Source organism: Lontra canadensis, unplaced genomic scaffold (genome assembly GCF_010015895.1).
Source record: "Lontra canadensis isolate GAN:19392208 unplaced genomic scaffold, GSC_riverotter_1.0 scaffold60, whole genome shotgun sequence".
Classification (NCBI taxonomy): domain Eukaryota; kingdom Metazoa; phylum Chordata; class Mammalia; order Carnivora; family Mustelidae; genus Lontra; species Lontra canadensis.
In genome coordinates, this window is record NW_022631054.1 from 1,027,507 (window position 1) to 1,042,189 (window position 14,683).

A 14,683-nucleotide genomic window follows, 5' to 3' on the forward strand; every position below is an offset into this window, starting at 1 on the left:
GCTGCCTTCAAGAAACCACCTGAGGTTGGTTGTGGCTGGAGAGGGAGTAGGGCTGGATCTGCAAAGGGCCTTGAAGGCCGAGTGAAGGGCTTTGAGCTGTGGGAATCATGGACTGATATGAAGCAAGGGAGAGACGTGGTCTGGTTTGGATTTTAGAAAGAGCACTCTTGCTCCTGGGGGCAATAAGGGAGGACGGGGACAGACGTGGATTGAGCAGACTAGTTGGGTAGCTGTTCTGTGGCCTGGGAAAGACTTGCCTGCTGACTGAGCCTTCTTAGGAAATGCACACCACACTCTCCCTGCTTGCCTGACTGGGCTGGTGCTGGGATCCAGTGAGGCAAGAGGGGCACGAGCCCTACAGAAGTCACGTTTGTTGAACCCTCCTGTCAGGCCTCTCCTCTCCACTGCACAGAATCAGTGCTATCACAAAGAGGGAGGTTTGGTCAGTGGTGAGGTGACTGCTGTGGGGGTGGGGGGGGACAGAGCAGTCAGAGGGCCTTCCATGCTGGGCCTCAGGAGCGAGTGCAGCCTGTGCTCTGGGGGACATGCTGGATGCTGGAGCACCCCGCCCCCCAACAGTGTTACCAACCCCCAGCCCTCACGGGGCTCAGTCTCAATGGCACATTTCATTCATCCAGTCAACAGACCTTTGTTGTATCTGCTCCCCTCAGGGACAGAGGTTTGGGCCAATGCAGCTGTTGTGACATCAGGGGTATTGTGACAAGGCTTGAAAACTTAAAAAGCCAACCACACAGGGCTCCTTATCCCATCGCTGCTCCATCATAGCAAACACTGGGAGATGGGGTGCAGGAAATACCTTTATTCCTTGCTAGAAACAAAACATTTTTATGTATTAAACTGGCTGTGCCAGAAAGTATCAAAGGAGCCCGCCCAGACATCCTGCTTTAGAGCCTGGCTCTGTGCTGAGTCCCAGGGCGGTGAGAGCACCCAAGCCGGCGTGGTGACCTGTGCACACAGACGCTGGTGCAGAAGCAGGAAGGCCACTAGGGAGCGAGGGACAGCAGGGTGGCGGGGTGGTCAGGGCTAGGAGTTAGCCAGGTGCAGGAAGGCAGATGTGGGGTTGGTGATCTGGGCTGAGAGATGTGGGGGTTTGAGTCCAGTGCCGTCAAAGAACTGAAAATAGTTGCATGTGGCTGGAGTGGCCTGGGCAGAAGACTGGATGGTGAAGGACCCTGGAAGCCCAGGTTGGACTTGATCTCAAAGGCAGTAGGGAGTCTGTCATGGATGCCTTTTAAGAAACTGGACCAACCCATTTTGAGAAATAAGGAGATAGAGGGGACTTGGCTGGGGAGCCTCCCGCTGGAAAGAAGAGCCTGGCCACTGACTTCCTGTTGAAGTGAACACGTCAGCAAAGAGGGAGGCCTCCCTGCAGGTGGGAGACTGGGCTTGACAGGGCCTGAGAGCAGACCAAAGCTGCTGGTGGCTCAAGGGCGGGAATGAGCCTCCTGGAGAACTGAATCGTATGGGTTAGAATTGTCTGGAGGAGGCAGGAGCAGACCGGCTAGAGATGGTGGTGGCCCTGGGAGGTGGATACCCACCAGGAGGTTCAGAAGCTGGGCTCAGCAGGGATGGATTGGGCAAGGAACAAGATTCCGGACTTGTGGCTGAGCAGCTGGTCAGACAGTGGGGCCATTTATCAACCTGGGTAGGTAGGTTTGTAGGATTTTTTGAGGGGGGCCGGAGATGATTTTTTTCTTAAAGTCCTAAGCCTGGGGTATAAAGAGTGTGGGCCTTGGACTGAGAGAGTTGTGGCGAATCCTAGTTCTCCCACCTTCTAGGGATGTGACCTTATGCAGGTCACTTCTCTCCCGGCCTCAATTTCCTCATTGGTAAAATGGGGATGATAATGCTGCCCTTACACGGTTTGGGGGAGGACACAATTAGATGCTCTAAGAAAGGTGCTTGGCACAATGTGTGGCCTGTAGTAAGTACCCAGTAAATGTGGGTCCCATTTCCCTTGTGGAGGTGGGCCACAGGGGAGAAGAGAGCGCTGGGGGAAGAAGTCAGCAGACCCACCCCCATTCCTGCCTGAGGCTGGGCTCTGGGGCCAGGGGGGAACCCTATATACAGAGGGGGCTGGCTCTTCTGATGCCGGGGTCTTCTCAGGAGCCCCTGGCCTGTGGGCCCCATGCTGGCTGCCTCCAGTGCCCCTCTCTCGCCCACAGGGAAGCGCTTCGAGGGCAGCTACTGCCTACAGAGCAGGACGAGGACACCGAGGGCATGTGCAAGCCTCTGTCCTGTGGCTGGGAGATCACAGACACCTTGTGCGTGGGCCCGGTCTTCACCCCGGCGAGCATCATGTGAGCGGACCCCGTTTCCCCCCGGAGAACTCCAGCGGGGCCGCAGAGATGCCTCTGGGAGACGTGAGGAAAGCAGCAAGTAGGGGCACCCTCTGGCCAGGACTGTGGTGCTCGCTCTGCTTCCCCCCACGCTCCGCCTGTAGTGTTTCTGCCCTGTAAATAGGACCAGTCTTACACCCGCTGTAGTGCAAGTATGCAACATAAATCCTGTCCCTTCCAGCTGTGTCTGCCTCCTCTGCAGCGCAAGGGGCCTGGTCAGCCAGGTGTGGGGTGTTCTCGGGGTCTCCCTTGGTCTCCTTCCCACCTTTGTAAATATGAAGCAAATAAATATTTAGGTTTTTTTTTTTTAATACTCCAGTGGAATCTAACAGCTCAATTCACAAAGCAGCCTGGGCGAGGCCAGGGCCGAGACTTTCCCACCCAATACAGATGACCCTATGCCCTCTGCTTCCGTCCTGACCCAGCTGTGGTGTGGGCATCTCCCATGGCACCCGGCTTCTCTGACTCACCTCTGTGCTCTGCAGCAGCTGCCATGCCTGGTGTCACGAGGAAGAGTGAGGTGTCAGGGGTTGAAGCAGGGGTCAGAGCTGCCGTCCTTTGGCCCGGGACTTGTAGCTCCCCGCTGGTTGAGGGACCTCTATGGAACCCAAGACCCAGCCTAAGGCCTGGCCCAATGTGGGGGCAAAGAGCAAAGAGATGGGTGTCAAGAAACGTTCTGAAGAGACCCTGTACCCTTACTGTCCTTGTAGGTATGTAAGGCAGTAAGAGTAATGAAGAAATGGGGAGGTTGGTTTTGCTTATCCAGGCAATAACTACCAGAGCAGGGCTGGCCACAGAGCACTGCCACGTCCAGTGCCGAGGGGCCTGATACTGATGTCTCCTAAACTGGAAGTTCAATGTCACTGCTGGGGTCCCAGGCAATGCACCTGGGGGGAGTGAGCTGCTTAGCAAAGGAGATCAGATTTTAGAGTTCCCCTAGCTGCTACAGGGGACCTGAAAGATTTTTCTTCTGTATTAAGAAAAACTGAAATATAAAACTCACATGCCTTAAAACCCACCCTTTCCAAGTACAGAATTCATGGTTTTTAGTATACTGAGTCTGTACAACCATCACTACCGTCCAATCCCAGAACATGTTCATTACCTTGAAGAGGAAGCCTGTGCCCATTAGCATTCATGCCTCAATTCCCCCTTCCCCCAGGTCCTGGCAGTCACTACTCTACTGCCCATCTCTGTAGATTGGGCTGTTCTGGACATATCGTTATGAATGTTTTTATACCCTCACTTGAGCTTCTGTCTGGGTAAGCAAGGTACATGGGGTTTTTTCCCACACTGCCAAGCAATTCTCCGACACCAGCTGGGTGTCCCTGAGTTCAACTGGATTCTGACACTATCTGCCCAGAGACAGCTTTAGATCCCACAGGTCAGGGGCTCAGTCCTAGAAGACCACCCCACTCTCCCCCTACTTCAGACCCTGATCTCCAAGTCCAGGTCGTGACCTGTGTTTGGACCAACGGGCTATAGACTGGAGGTTCCAATAACCCGCTTCCTTGGGCTTAATGAATTTGCTAGAGTGGCTCATGGAACTCAGGGCAACCCCTTCCTTATATGTTCTTGTTTTATGATGAAAGGATGTAACTCAGAAGAGCCAGAGAAAGAGCTGCACGGGGTAAGCCCTGGCGATGGTGCAGTGCTCCAGTGCCCTCCCCAGGCATCAGTCTCCCAGCATCCCCATGTGTTCACCAGCCTGGAGGCTCCCCAAACCCTGTCCTGTGCGGCTTTTATGGAGGCTTCATTACCTAGACAGGACTGATTAGATCATTGGCATCGGCGACTGAACTCGATCTCCAGCCTCTTTCCCTCCCCAGAGTTGGAGGGTAGGATATAACAAAAGACACCTTTGTCACCTCGTCACTTAGGAAATTTTAGCATCTCCGTGCCAGGAATGGGGATGAAAACAAAGCACATGTCTGTTACTGAAAGTCACGCTATCATACCTGGTCCACCAGTTTTAGCGTCTCTGCCAGTCCTGGGTCTTGCCTGTGGCTCTGAGGTCCCCTCACGAGGCAACATGTTCTGAGTGAACTGGGTGCTTGTCTAAAGCAGAGATGCCTTTTCTGGGCAGAGCCTAGTTTGTGGTACTTTGACAATAAGCAGGCTGAAAGGTCAGGACCGCAAGAGACGCAGGGACCAAGCAGCCAGGGTCCCTGTATTGCCGGCTGGTTCTCCATGCACCACCAGTTTTCCCATCTTACCGTGCCGGGCTCTGGCCTTGTGCATGAGGCTGTTTCAAAGACTTCTCATGTTTTGATGCCTTTTTGATGCTGGAGCAGATCTGGACCCGCTCATGCTTGTTTGGCGGAGAGGGAAGGAGGGCAGACACAGGTTCTGCCGGAACTGGCCATCTGCTTCCAAAGACAGCAGATGTGCTGCTAAGAGCGCTGGCTGCAGGGAGATCCACGCATAACTCATTGCCTTGTCCATGGCCGGTTCGCTGGGGAGAGGCTTCTGTGGCTTTTAAAGTGACAGCAGCTGGCACGGAGTTGGAACAGATTTCTCACTGGAGCCTTTCAAATGTTTCGTGTTCCATTTGCAGCAAGAGTGTGAAATTTATACTTTTCCGAGAAACACAGAAGTTGCTGTAACTTGCTTGAGAATAATAAACAGTCATTTCAGTTGTTTTGGTTTGTCATTTCCATCTTTTCATGGGGAGAAGGGTATTAAACAGGTGGAGGATGTTAAGGCCCTCGGGCCTTTACAGGGGAATCTGACCCAGGGCCCCTGGAGCCCAGGTTGCACAGGAATTTGCCTCCCTAAGCAGCCACTGGCAGTGAATTTGAATGCCATGCTGGCTGCCCCAGAGGTCACTTCCTGTTGGTCTCTGCCAGACCCATCCTGCCCTGGGACCTCACCTAAGGGACACCCTCCTTTCAACACCTCCCCACAACCCATCTGTGCCTCCTGAGGCTGCTCCTGTGGACCCACCTGCTCACTCTGGGAGGTTCACGGATCTGCTCCTGCCACTCCCAGGCCACGCTGCCACCCCTCTCACCCAGGGACTGGCCCCCTCCTGCCCCTCCACTGTCCACTCTGCTCAGAGATGGATCCAGTCGCTGCCAGGATTCCCATTTCATTGAGAATAACATTTAAAATCCTCATCCAACTACTTCTCTGACACCCTCTCCTCCTCCCTTACTCACTCCTCCCCAGATACACCGGCCCCTCCATTCCTTGAACACGCCATACATCACACCCATGCTGGGCCTGCACTTGCGGTCCCCTCTCTCTGACATGACCTTCCCAGGTTATCAGTGGGGCTCACTCCAAGATCTACTCAAATGTTTTCTCCAGGAGGCTTCTCTGATCAGTCTTTAGAAAACCGCACTTTCCAGGCTCTCTCTCTTCCCTTAACTGGTTCTCTTCTTCACAGTACCTACCCGCACTCACCACACTCCATTACATGTTGTTCTGTGCATCATTGGTCAGCCCCTCCAGAATGTGAGTTTGGCACCTGGAACTTTAGTTTTTTTCACTGCTAGGTCTTCATTACTCAGAACAGAGTAGGTGCTCCAAAAGCATCTATCAAATGGACAAGCGAATGAGTCTAGCATCTGACCTGTCTGAATCTGTTTCTTCCTTTGTGAAGTGGGGTTGCTAAATATATTCCCCTCAGAGGGCTATTGGCATGAAGTACTCAGCTCAGGGCCTGGAATATTATTAGGTACTAAGTAAATGATGTTGAAAGGTAATTCCTTGAACATTTGCAGTGGCCGTGGCCTGTAGTAGACGCTGGTGATGCAGAGCTGAGTCCTCAAGGATCTCACAGTGCAGTGGGGTCATAAAGGACCCTGAATGAGAATAAGGAGTCTGACCTTAATTCTGTAGGCAGCAGGGAGCCCCACAGCCTTCTGGAATAGAAACATGACACTATCTTTGAGAAGATAATTCGAAGTATATTCCAAAAGAGGCAGAAGGAGAAGAGCTGGTGGGCTGGTGATAGCATGTACTTCCTTCCCCCCACCCCAGCATGGTTAAGGCAGGCCCCGCCGGGGAGCGTTATGGACGTCCCAGCAATTCAAGTTGTCATCTCTGTCTATGCCTGTTCTGGAGGGACACTGTGGCTCTCTGGGTGTCATCCCTCCCTTTGGAAGCCCATCTGCCCAGACCAGCTCATGCAGTTGTAAAGGGACCACAGGGAAGGCAACAGGATGGGAGTTCCCACTCAACACTTTGCTCCAATTTAAATCCTCTTCCTGGCACTTCTGGGATGAGCAGCTAAGCCTGTGTAAATTCAACCAGCAAAATTATCCAATACAGCCTCCTAGCAGTCAGAGGGATCTTACTGAAACCTGACCCTGATCTTGTCAGCCCTCCGATGAAAGCCCTTCCGTTGATTCCCACTGTGATGCCAATAAAAGCGAAATTGTCCGAGACCTCTGCCCATCTCTCCATCTCATCTGCTGCCATTCTGCTCTCACCATGCTCCAGCCTACTACCCTCTTTTCAGTTCCTCACATTTACAGCATTCTTTTTTGCCTCTAGGTCTCTGCCCTTGCTTTCTCTCTGCTTCTCCTGGGCTGATTTCTCATTTTAAAGGGTCACCTTAGATGTCACTTTCTCAGGAAGGCCTCTTCTAAATACTCTTAACAAGGCAGCCCCTCATCTATGTTAGGTGGAGTCACATTTTACAGGAATTAGATCCTTGAAGGCATTGAGGTAAGAAATGCATCAAGATTATCCCTCAAAGTCCTTAGAACCCCAAAGAGCTCCACGATCTCTCACTGTCACCCCTTCAGGTCTTTGCTCAAATGTCACCTTCTCAGTGAAGCCTTCCTGACCACCACTCTAAAACAAACACTCCCACCCCAGCATTTCTTAACCCCTTTGTTCCTTTACTCTTCTCCCTCCGCCAACCCCCGCCCCATAGCTCACCATCTGACATACTATAAATTTTATTTAGAATTAAGCTCTTAAAGGCAGAGATTTGCTCACTGCCTGTCCTCAGTGCCTAGACTCTGCTCTATACATAGCTGTTCCGTAAGTTAACTGTTGAATGAAGGAATCTTTCAGGTCTCAGCTTAGGTCTCTCCCTTTCGGCTAGGTAATGCTTCTTTAAGCATTCACAGTCTCCTTTATCTATCTACCCCTATTAGAAAACTGTTGAGGGACATCTGGGTGGCTCAGGCGGTTAAACGTCTGCCTTTCGCTCAGGTCATGATCCCAGGGTCCTGGGATGGAGTTAGCCCCATCCAGCTCCTTGCTCAGCGGGGAGCCTGCCTCTCTTCCTTTCTCTGACAAATAATATGATTTTAAAAACCCCAACAAACAGAACTGTTGATCACAAGGTAATTTTCTCTGCATTTGTTAATCTCACAAAGATAGGGAGCTTCTCCTAACTGCCAGTGTCACCTGGAGCCTGGGTTTATGCTGGGTAGAGTAGGTGCTTAGTGTCTTTTGAACAAACTAGTCTTGGAGGGCGAGGGGAGAAGGTTGGGCATCTGGGCCCTTCAGCTCAGCTTCCCCGCAGCAGCCTGGACCCCGCAGAGGGCCGACCACGGACGGGCACGGGCTGGGGTTCCTGCAGGCCACCTCAGCATCGCACGCAGCCGGAGTGAGGGCGACACACGGGTGAGCCTTAGCAGGGAACGCATACAGGGTGCTTCCGTAGCTATTTCTACTCTTCCACTCAGCTGGGTGACCCTGGCCGAGGCCTGTCGGATACATGTGGATTCAGACAAACGACGGACATTTTTTTTTTTTTTTTTTTGGTAAGGAAACGTTATGTCCGGACACTATGTGGGCTATTCTTACAGAGAGCCGTTACTTGTGGTTTACCTGAAATTCAGCTCTAAATGGGTTTCCTGCATTGTATTTGCTAACGCTGGTAACCTGACCCTGCCTGGCTTTCGTTTTCCCCATCTGTGAAACGGGGCTATTTCTGCAAGACCGGCCTCGAGGGGCTTCCCAGGCGGAGCTACGGCCCCCCGACCGCCCCGCCCCCGGCGCCGTCCCTCTGCTGAGTCGCGTGCGAGCGCGCTGGTCTCGGGAGAGTTTTTCGCCCGAAAGTTCAAGTGCATACGTGCAAGGCCCTTCCTCCGGGAGCTCGGTTTTCTCACTGAACAAACGATGGGCGGAAACCATTCTCTCCGCCACCGCCTCATCAAACCTCAAACGCCCGGCTTCCAGCCGCTGCGGCCGCGGATTTCCGGTAGCGTGACGTCTCTTCCGTGCCAGAGAGCCTCCTCGGCTTCGAGCCCTGCGCTCTCGTGCCCTCTGCCGGCCCGGAGGAGGAACTGACTTTACCAAACGAAAGAGAGAGCGGACTCCACTGGTTGAAAGACCGACGCCGCTACCAGTCTCCACCAATGGAAAACCGAACCTTCGTCGTGGGCGGGGCTCCCACAGGAAAGGGGGTCAGCCCGGGACGAAAGCGGCGTGGGAAGGCGGCGACCGGGTCTCAGCCGGGCGAGAAAGGGTCGAAGTGACACCGGAAGTGGGCTTGTTACCCACCCGCTACTTCCGCTTCACTTACAAAGTGGGAGGATCCTAGAGGAAAGGACCTGATTGCCGGTAGGGCGCTGGGACGCTCGGCTCAGGTGTCCGCCCTGCCCATCCGTTTCATATCTAAGAGACACCTGATGAGTTCACGCAGAAAATCAGGGAATTTGAACGCATTCTTGACCTGGAGGACAAGCCGTTTTTACGTTTTAAAATAATAAAGATTTCTGAGTTATGGCTGTGTGCCTTGCCCTGCTCTTCCCCCCGCCCCCCACTCACTTTATTTCATTTAATCCGCACAAGCCTGTGAAGTTATTCTGACGGATCCCCACCCCTCACTGCCTATAGGAATCCTGGTTCTGTTCTTGCCCGTTTCCTGGGGCAAGTTCAGATTTTTTTTGCCACGGTTTCTGCGTCTGTGAAATGGAATAGTTGCACTTATCTTATAAGGTTGTTAACGAGTATTTAAAACACTTAAAACTCCACCTGACTTGCTAATATAGCAACTCCTTAGGTTACTTCAATTTACGAGTTAGGAGACTAAGGCTTCGACAGGACGGAGCTTGGCTGGAACAGATAGTATTCCCTGAAGGCAGGCTGGGAAGCATCTTGGCCTGCCCTGGGGGAAACTCTCAATCCTATTCACACAGCCCTGTGGAAGCTTGCGGGGACCACAATTGCTTTTACACTAGCCTATGTATCTAGTAGGACCCTATTACCAAATGGCTGCTCTCTGGGCGTTTTAATAACGTCAATTAAGATGGTGAAGTTCAATAACTTGTTTTGTACATCCCCAATTAAGAGGGTGAGGCTACAAGATCCATCGGCTAAATCCCATTAGTATGAAAATCAGCAGAAATGAACTCTGGCAGCTCCTGGGTGGCTAAATCGGTTAAGCCGCTGCCTTTGGCTCTGATCATGACCTTGGGTTCCTGGGATTGAACTCCGCAGTGGGCTCTCTGCCAGCTGGGGGTCTGTTTTTCCCTCTCCTTCTGTCCCTCCCTTTGCTCGCTCTCTCTCTTAAATAAAATAAAATAAATAAATAAATAACATCTTTTTAAAAAATGACCTTCTGAACACATGAGGTTTAAGATCATGTGAGGTGTATGAATGGGGATAATAATGATTAGGTGTGGTAGGCGCTGTTAGTGGAAAGCGCAGGATGCCCAGGGAGGTCTGATTAGGGATAGATGTAACTGCCTGCTAAGGTTAGGACAGAAGCAGTGGGCTTTGATGGATGGGTAGGAGCTGGCTGTAGAAAAGTCAGGGGAGGCTGAGAGGAGCATTCTGGACCAGGGAAATGGTGTGTACAAAGGAATAATGGTATGATAATTTAGACTCCTTTCTTGGGAACTGGAGTACTGGATGGAGGATGAGAATGCAATGGAGGTCGGGGCATATTATGAAGCTTGTCCTTGAGGTACCAGCGAGTCCACAGAAGTTTCTGAGCAGGAGACAGAAACGGTCTGCTATGTACTTCACATGGCTCCCTAGGAGGCAGTGAAGAGGATGTGGTAGGCAGTCTCTACGATGTCACCAATGATCCTGAACTCCAGTATTTACACCCTGGTGAGATTCCCTTCCCTAAAGTATGGGCTGTGTTTATTGATTCTATTCTATTAATGAATAGAATGTGTTAGAAGTGATGGATCATTATTTCTGAGATTAGATTACAAAAACTATGGCTTTTGTCTTGGGTACCCTCTCTTTTTCTCTCTTTCACTTGTTCTTAGGGAAAACATACATCATGCTATGAGCTGTCCTGTGGAAAGGTCTATGTATCAAAGAACTGATGTCTTTGTCCAATAGCTAGCAAGGAATTGAAGACTTTTTTTTTTTCATCCTAAATTTTATTGGCACTGAAATAGAACATGGGTTGAGCATAAATCCTTCCAAAAACAATTTTTAAAAGCTCCCAAAACACACACACAAAAAAACCGAATACAAAATCTAACCTTTCTCCCCAGCCTCCCTGTGGGTGCATTATTGCCCTTAAGGCAGCTAAAGTACCCCACAATTCCAGGTTTGAATTTAGCCAGTATAGGGCCTATCACCAAAAGAGTGTCAATATAATTCACAGCAATGCACATAAGACTCCCCAAAGTCAGGCAGGATGGAGTCAGGAAGGGATTGAAGCCAAGGGCTCTGGGCTAGGGGCACTGCCATGGAGGAACAGTATGACCCTTTGGGGACTGAACTCTGGGGAGAAGGGAAAATAAAAAGAACAATAAAACCAAATACCAAGTACTTTAAAAATGAACTGTATGACCTATAGTGATAGATGACATCACTAATACTGAAAGCTTCTTACAATAATATTTCTGGCAAAATATTCTTTTATAATATAGTATATGCTTCCTAGTATATGCTTCCCCCCATATGTGGGAATGGTAAGGAAATGAGGCCAAAATGATCCTGCCTCAAAACTAATATCTTCTAAGGATGCACTAGCAAGAAACACAGAAATCAATATTGAATTAGATGCCACTAGAATATATAATGCTGGTAGGAAAAAAAAAAAAAAGGAGCACACATGAAACAGAGAAGAGGAGGAGGTTGCTCCTGTGTTGAGAAAAAGGGGTTAGAGTGTAGAAGGGACCAGACCAGAGCCCCCAACAGCTCTCTGAAGCCCAGTGTGAACATTTACCCCCACTGGCAAGGGTCCTGGATGGGATGGCTAGGTTTTTGGGTAAACATCCCTACTATTCTAGCTGGAGGGAATTTGGGGATTGGAATGGGGAGGGGCAGATCCCAAGAAGGGAGAAACCCAGAATACTAGTAAGGGATACCTCTTCCTATAGAGCTCACTTGAAACAAGCCTAGGCTCCCATAAGGCATTGGGGAGGATCTTCTAAACAGCCCTGCCTGAATAGAATGGGCAATAGTCTTCTAAGACGTTGGTGAAGTCTCTTGAAGATACTCTCTCCTCCCATCTCACTGTGGGGAAAATCTGAATTCCTGAACTCAGGGACAAGACTTAGAAGGATTTTGTAACAGGTCCAATCTGGGAGGTATAGAGAAGAATGACTGACATCTTTTTCACTTCCAATCATTATGAAGCCTAAATAACTCTAGAAGAAATGGACATTGGAAGGTCTAATCCTAAGTTCGCTGATATCCTAGAGCATACACCCAGGGCCCTACCTCCTTCTGTAAACCGTATGATCTCTAATTCTGCAAATCACAGGACCCTGAAAAGGAAAGAAGTTGTGGGGCAAGGATGGGGGTTAGTTTTCAACTTATATCACGCTTAAGTCCAACAGAACTGTATTGTGTGGGGGTATTTCCCCAATCAAGTGGGAAGTGCCTCTAAGCTACAAAAGTGGTCTCTTCTAGCAATCTAGATTAAAAGGGACATAGAGGGAAAAGAGGGTCCAATTGGCACTATAGTGGGCCATTTGTTTGCCCAATGAGGTGAGTGAGGGCTGAGGGGCTAGGTTTGGTCCCACGGGGCACTGAAGACTTGGCACGACTCCAGGGCTGCTCTAGTTAGTCGCTTCAGCACAATGTGAGTTAGGCAAGCGTATAGGAGTGGGGGGGCAAGGAAGAAGGGGGGAGGGGTCCTTAGAGGCTTGGTGACCATTACATGGACTCAAATTCATCAATACGCTGCTTAGTATTGCCCTGCCGGATCTGACGCAGGGTTTTGTATTTGTCTCGGCCAAGTCGCATGTTCTCAGCATGCATCATGTCATTGGCAGTCTTCTTGGACTCATCACGGGCATTGGCCAGTTCCGAAGTGAGGGCCTTCAGGTGCTTCTGAACACGCTCATTCTTCTCTGCCTCAGTGGTACGTTCCTCCTCACTGCGATCCTTGGCCATGGCATCAGCCCGCAGGTCAGCCCCGGCCTCTGCCCCATTCTCATCCTGCTCATCCTGCTCATTCTCAGCCGGCTCAGCTACGTGAGGCGTACTCATGGCAGTCTTCAGCTCAGCACGGGTTTTCTCCAAGTCTTCTTGTACCATCTGAGCCTTCTGCTGCCATTCCACAGCCTCACTTTCCTTCTTCTGTCGAGCCATCTCCAGCTGAGAGATTCGAGCTGTCAATTCTGCCATGTCCAAGGCCAGCTGTTCCTGAGTCTTCTTCTGATGGCGGGAGGCCTGCAACAGGGCTTCCTTGGCCTCTTCAGCTTCTTGACGCTCTTTGGCCAGTGTTTCAGCCTCACTCTGGGCACGCTTCCGCTCCTGTTCAAGCTCCAGGGCCCTGCGGGTCTGGTCTTCTAGTTCTGGTCTTCTTAGTCTGTTCCTGTTTGCTTCAGCCTCTCCATCCCCTCCTTTTCCCGTTCAATCTTCTCCTTCTCCTCTTCTGCCATTTCACGCTTCTTCTTCTCGTTTTCCAGCAAAGCACGTTCCATCTGTTTCTGGTGCTTCTCCTCCCGGGCCTGTGCCTTCATCTGCTGTACCTCAATGGTGTCAGGCTTGCGGCGGCGCATGTACAGCTCATGGTTCCCCATGCACAGGGCCAAGATACGCTTGTTAATCCTCAGCCGGGGAGCATAGGAGACAAAGTCCGGGGCTTTTTTTGTCAATAGGCTTGATGACAAATTTCTTGTCATTGAAAGAAATATTTCTGATCTCACTCCAGGGAAAGCCTATCTTGGGAGTCAGTCTGTCATTCTGCTCATAGATGTTGAGACCTAGGGCATCCACTCCCAGCCACAATTCTGAGCCTTTCTTGTTCTTGATGCTGAAGTAGTTCACACCATACATCTCCAGGTCCTGGGCAATCTTCAGATATTCTAGAACAGCATCCTCCCTGAGCATGCCCCGGTGCTCCTCATGCCACACCTGAATCCGCTCCTCCCACTGGTCCTTGTTGAGTTTATGCTGCTCTAGGACCCTCTGTGGCAGCAACTTGTCCCCAGCTAAGTAGCCAGACTTGTGGACTTCCTTATTGAAGTCACCATACTTAGACTGGACAGCATAGGAGGCCAGTAGCACAGCAGTCTCTGGCGGGCAGTAAATATCATCATTGAGAATGCCCTCCTTCACTTGCAAGAAGAACAGGCGCTGTGTGATGTCCTGGATCAATTCCTCAGATACATCCTCAGGATAGAACTTGGCCCGAAACGTGAAGAGCAGAGGGCTTTCCTTCCGCACATCCTGGGCAGTCACCTTCTTATTGAGTTTCAGCCAAGTGGAGAAATTTTTAGTGTCCTGGTATTGCAGACCAAAAAACCAAACTTCCCTCAGGCCAATAGTTTTCACCACCTGGTCAAACAGCTGTTTGCCAGTGGTGTTGGGCTGAATGGCAAACTCCAGCTCTGCATCCATGGTGGTCACACGCACATTGATCGTCTTAGGCATGGTGGCTGCAAAAGTGGCAGAGTTGATAAAGTTCGACTAGGAGCTGTCTGGCAGCGCTGAGCACACAGTACAGACAGCTCAGACTCTGGGGGCTGGAGGCTCAGATTGGGTCCCTCTCTCTTGAGGACTTTTTTAATAGTCATGTGAGTGAACTTGGAGGTGGATCTGCCCTCAGGCAGGCCTTGGAATGATTTTGGCCATGGCCAACACCTGATGGCATTCATGTGACAGACCCTGAGCCAGAGGTACCGATCTAAGCCACTACCAGGTTTCCAACCCAAAGAAACTGTGGGATAATATGCTTGTGGTTTTAAGTTTTAATGAAATTTTAAAGTAATTTGTTATGCAGCAATAGCTAACTAGATAATATAGGGAGATGAGAAGCAAGGAGAGAAAGCAGGGAGATCAGAAGACTGTTGTTGTAGGCCAGGGAAGAGATGATGAGAATTGGAATCGGGACTGTGGCTGTGGGGTGAAAGAGCAGGGAACGAATTTGAGATATGTCTGGGAATAAATGAAGACATTTGGCAATGGAGTTGGATGTGGGAATGAGGGAG

The 14,683-nt window shown here is 50.7% G+C and overlaps 2 protein-coding genes across 3 annotated transcripts in view; one reads left to right on the forward strand and one right to left on the reverse strand.

The window, feature by feature from the left end:
• The window catches only part of AZIN2 (antizyme inhibitor 2), a 35,571-nt gene extending 32,900 nt beyond the window's left edge, over window positions 1–2,671 (forward strand). For both annotated transcript variants that reach the window (XM_032877138.1, XM_032877137.1), the window contains exon 10: window positions 2,187–2,671. In XM_032877138.1, coding sequence (XP_032733029.1) covers window positions 2,187–2,325 — 139 coding nt within the window. In that variant the 3' untranslated portion in view covers window positions 2,326–2,671. The remainder of the gene's footprint in view (window positions 1–2,186) is intronic.
• Window positions 2,672–10,830: 8,159 nt separating this feature from the next.
• LOC116879164 (moesin-like) lies at window positions 10,831–14,238 on the reverse strand. The gene is given in 3 exon segments (XM_032877139.1): window positions 10,831–13,069; window positions 13,072–13,342; window positions 13,344–14,238. Coding segments are annotated over 3 exon segments (1,722 nt in total). The 5' UTR covers window positions 14,127–14,238; the 3' UTR covers window positions 10,831–12,401.
• Window positions 14,239–14,683: the final 445 nt, after the last annotated feature.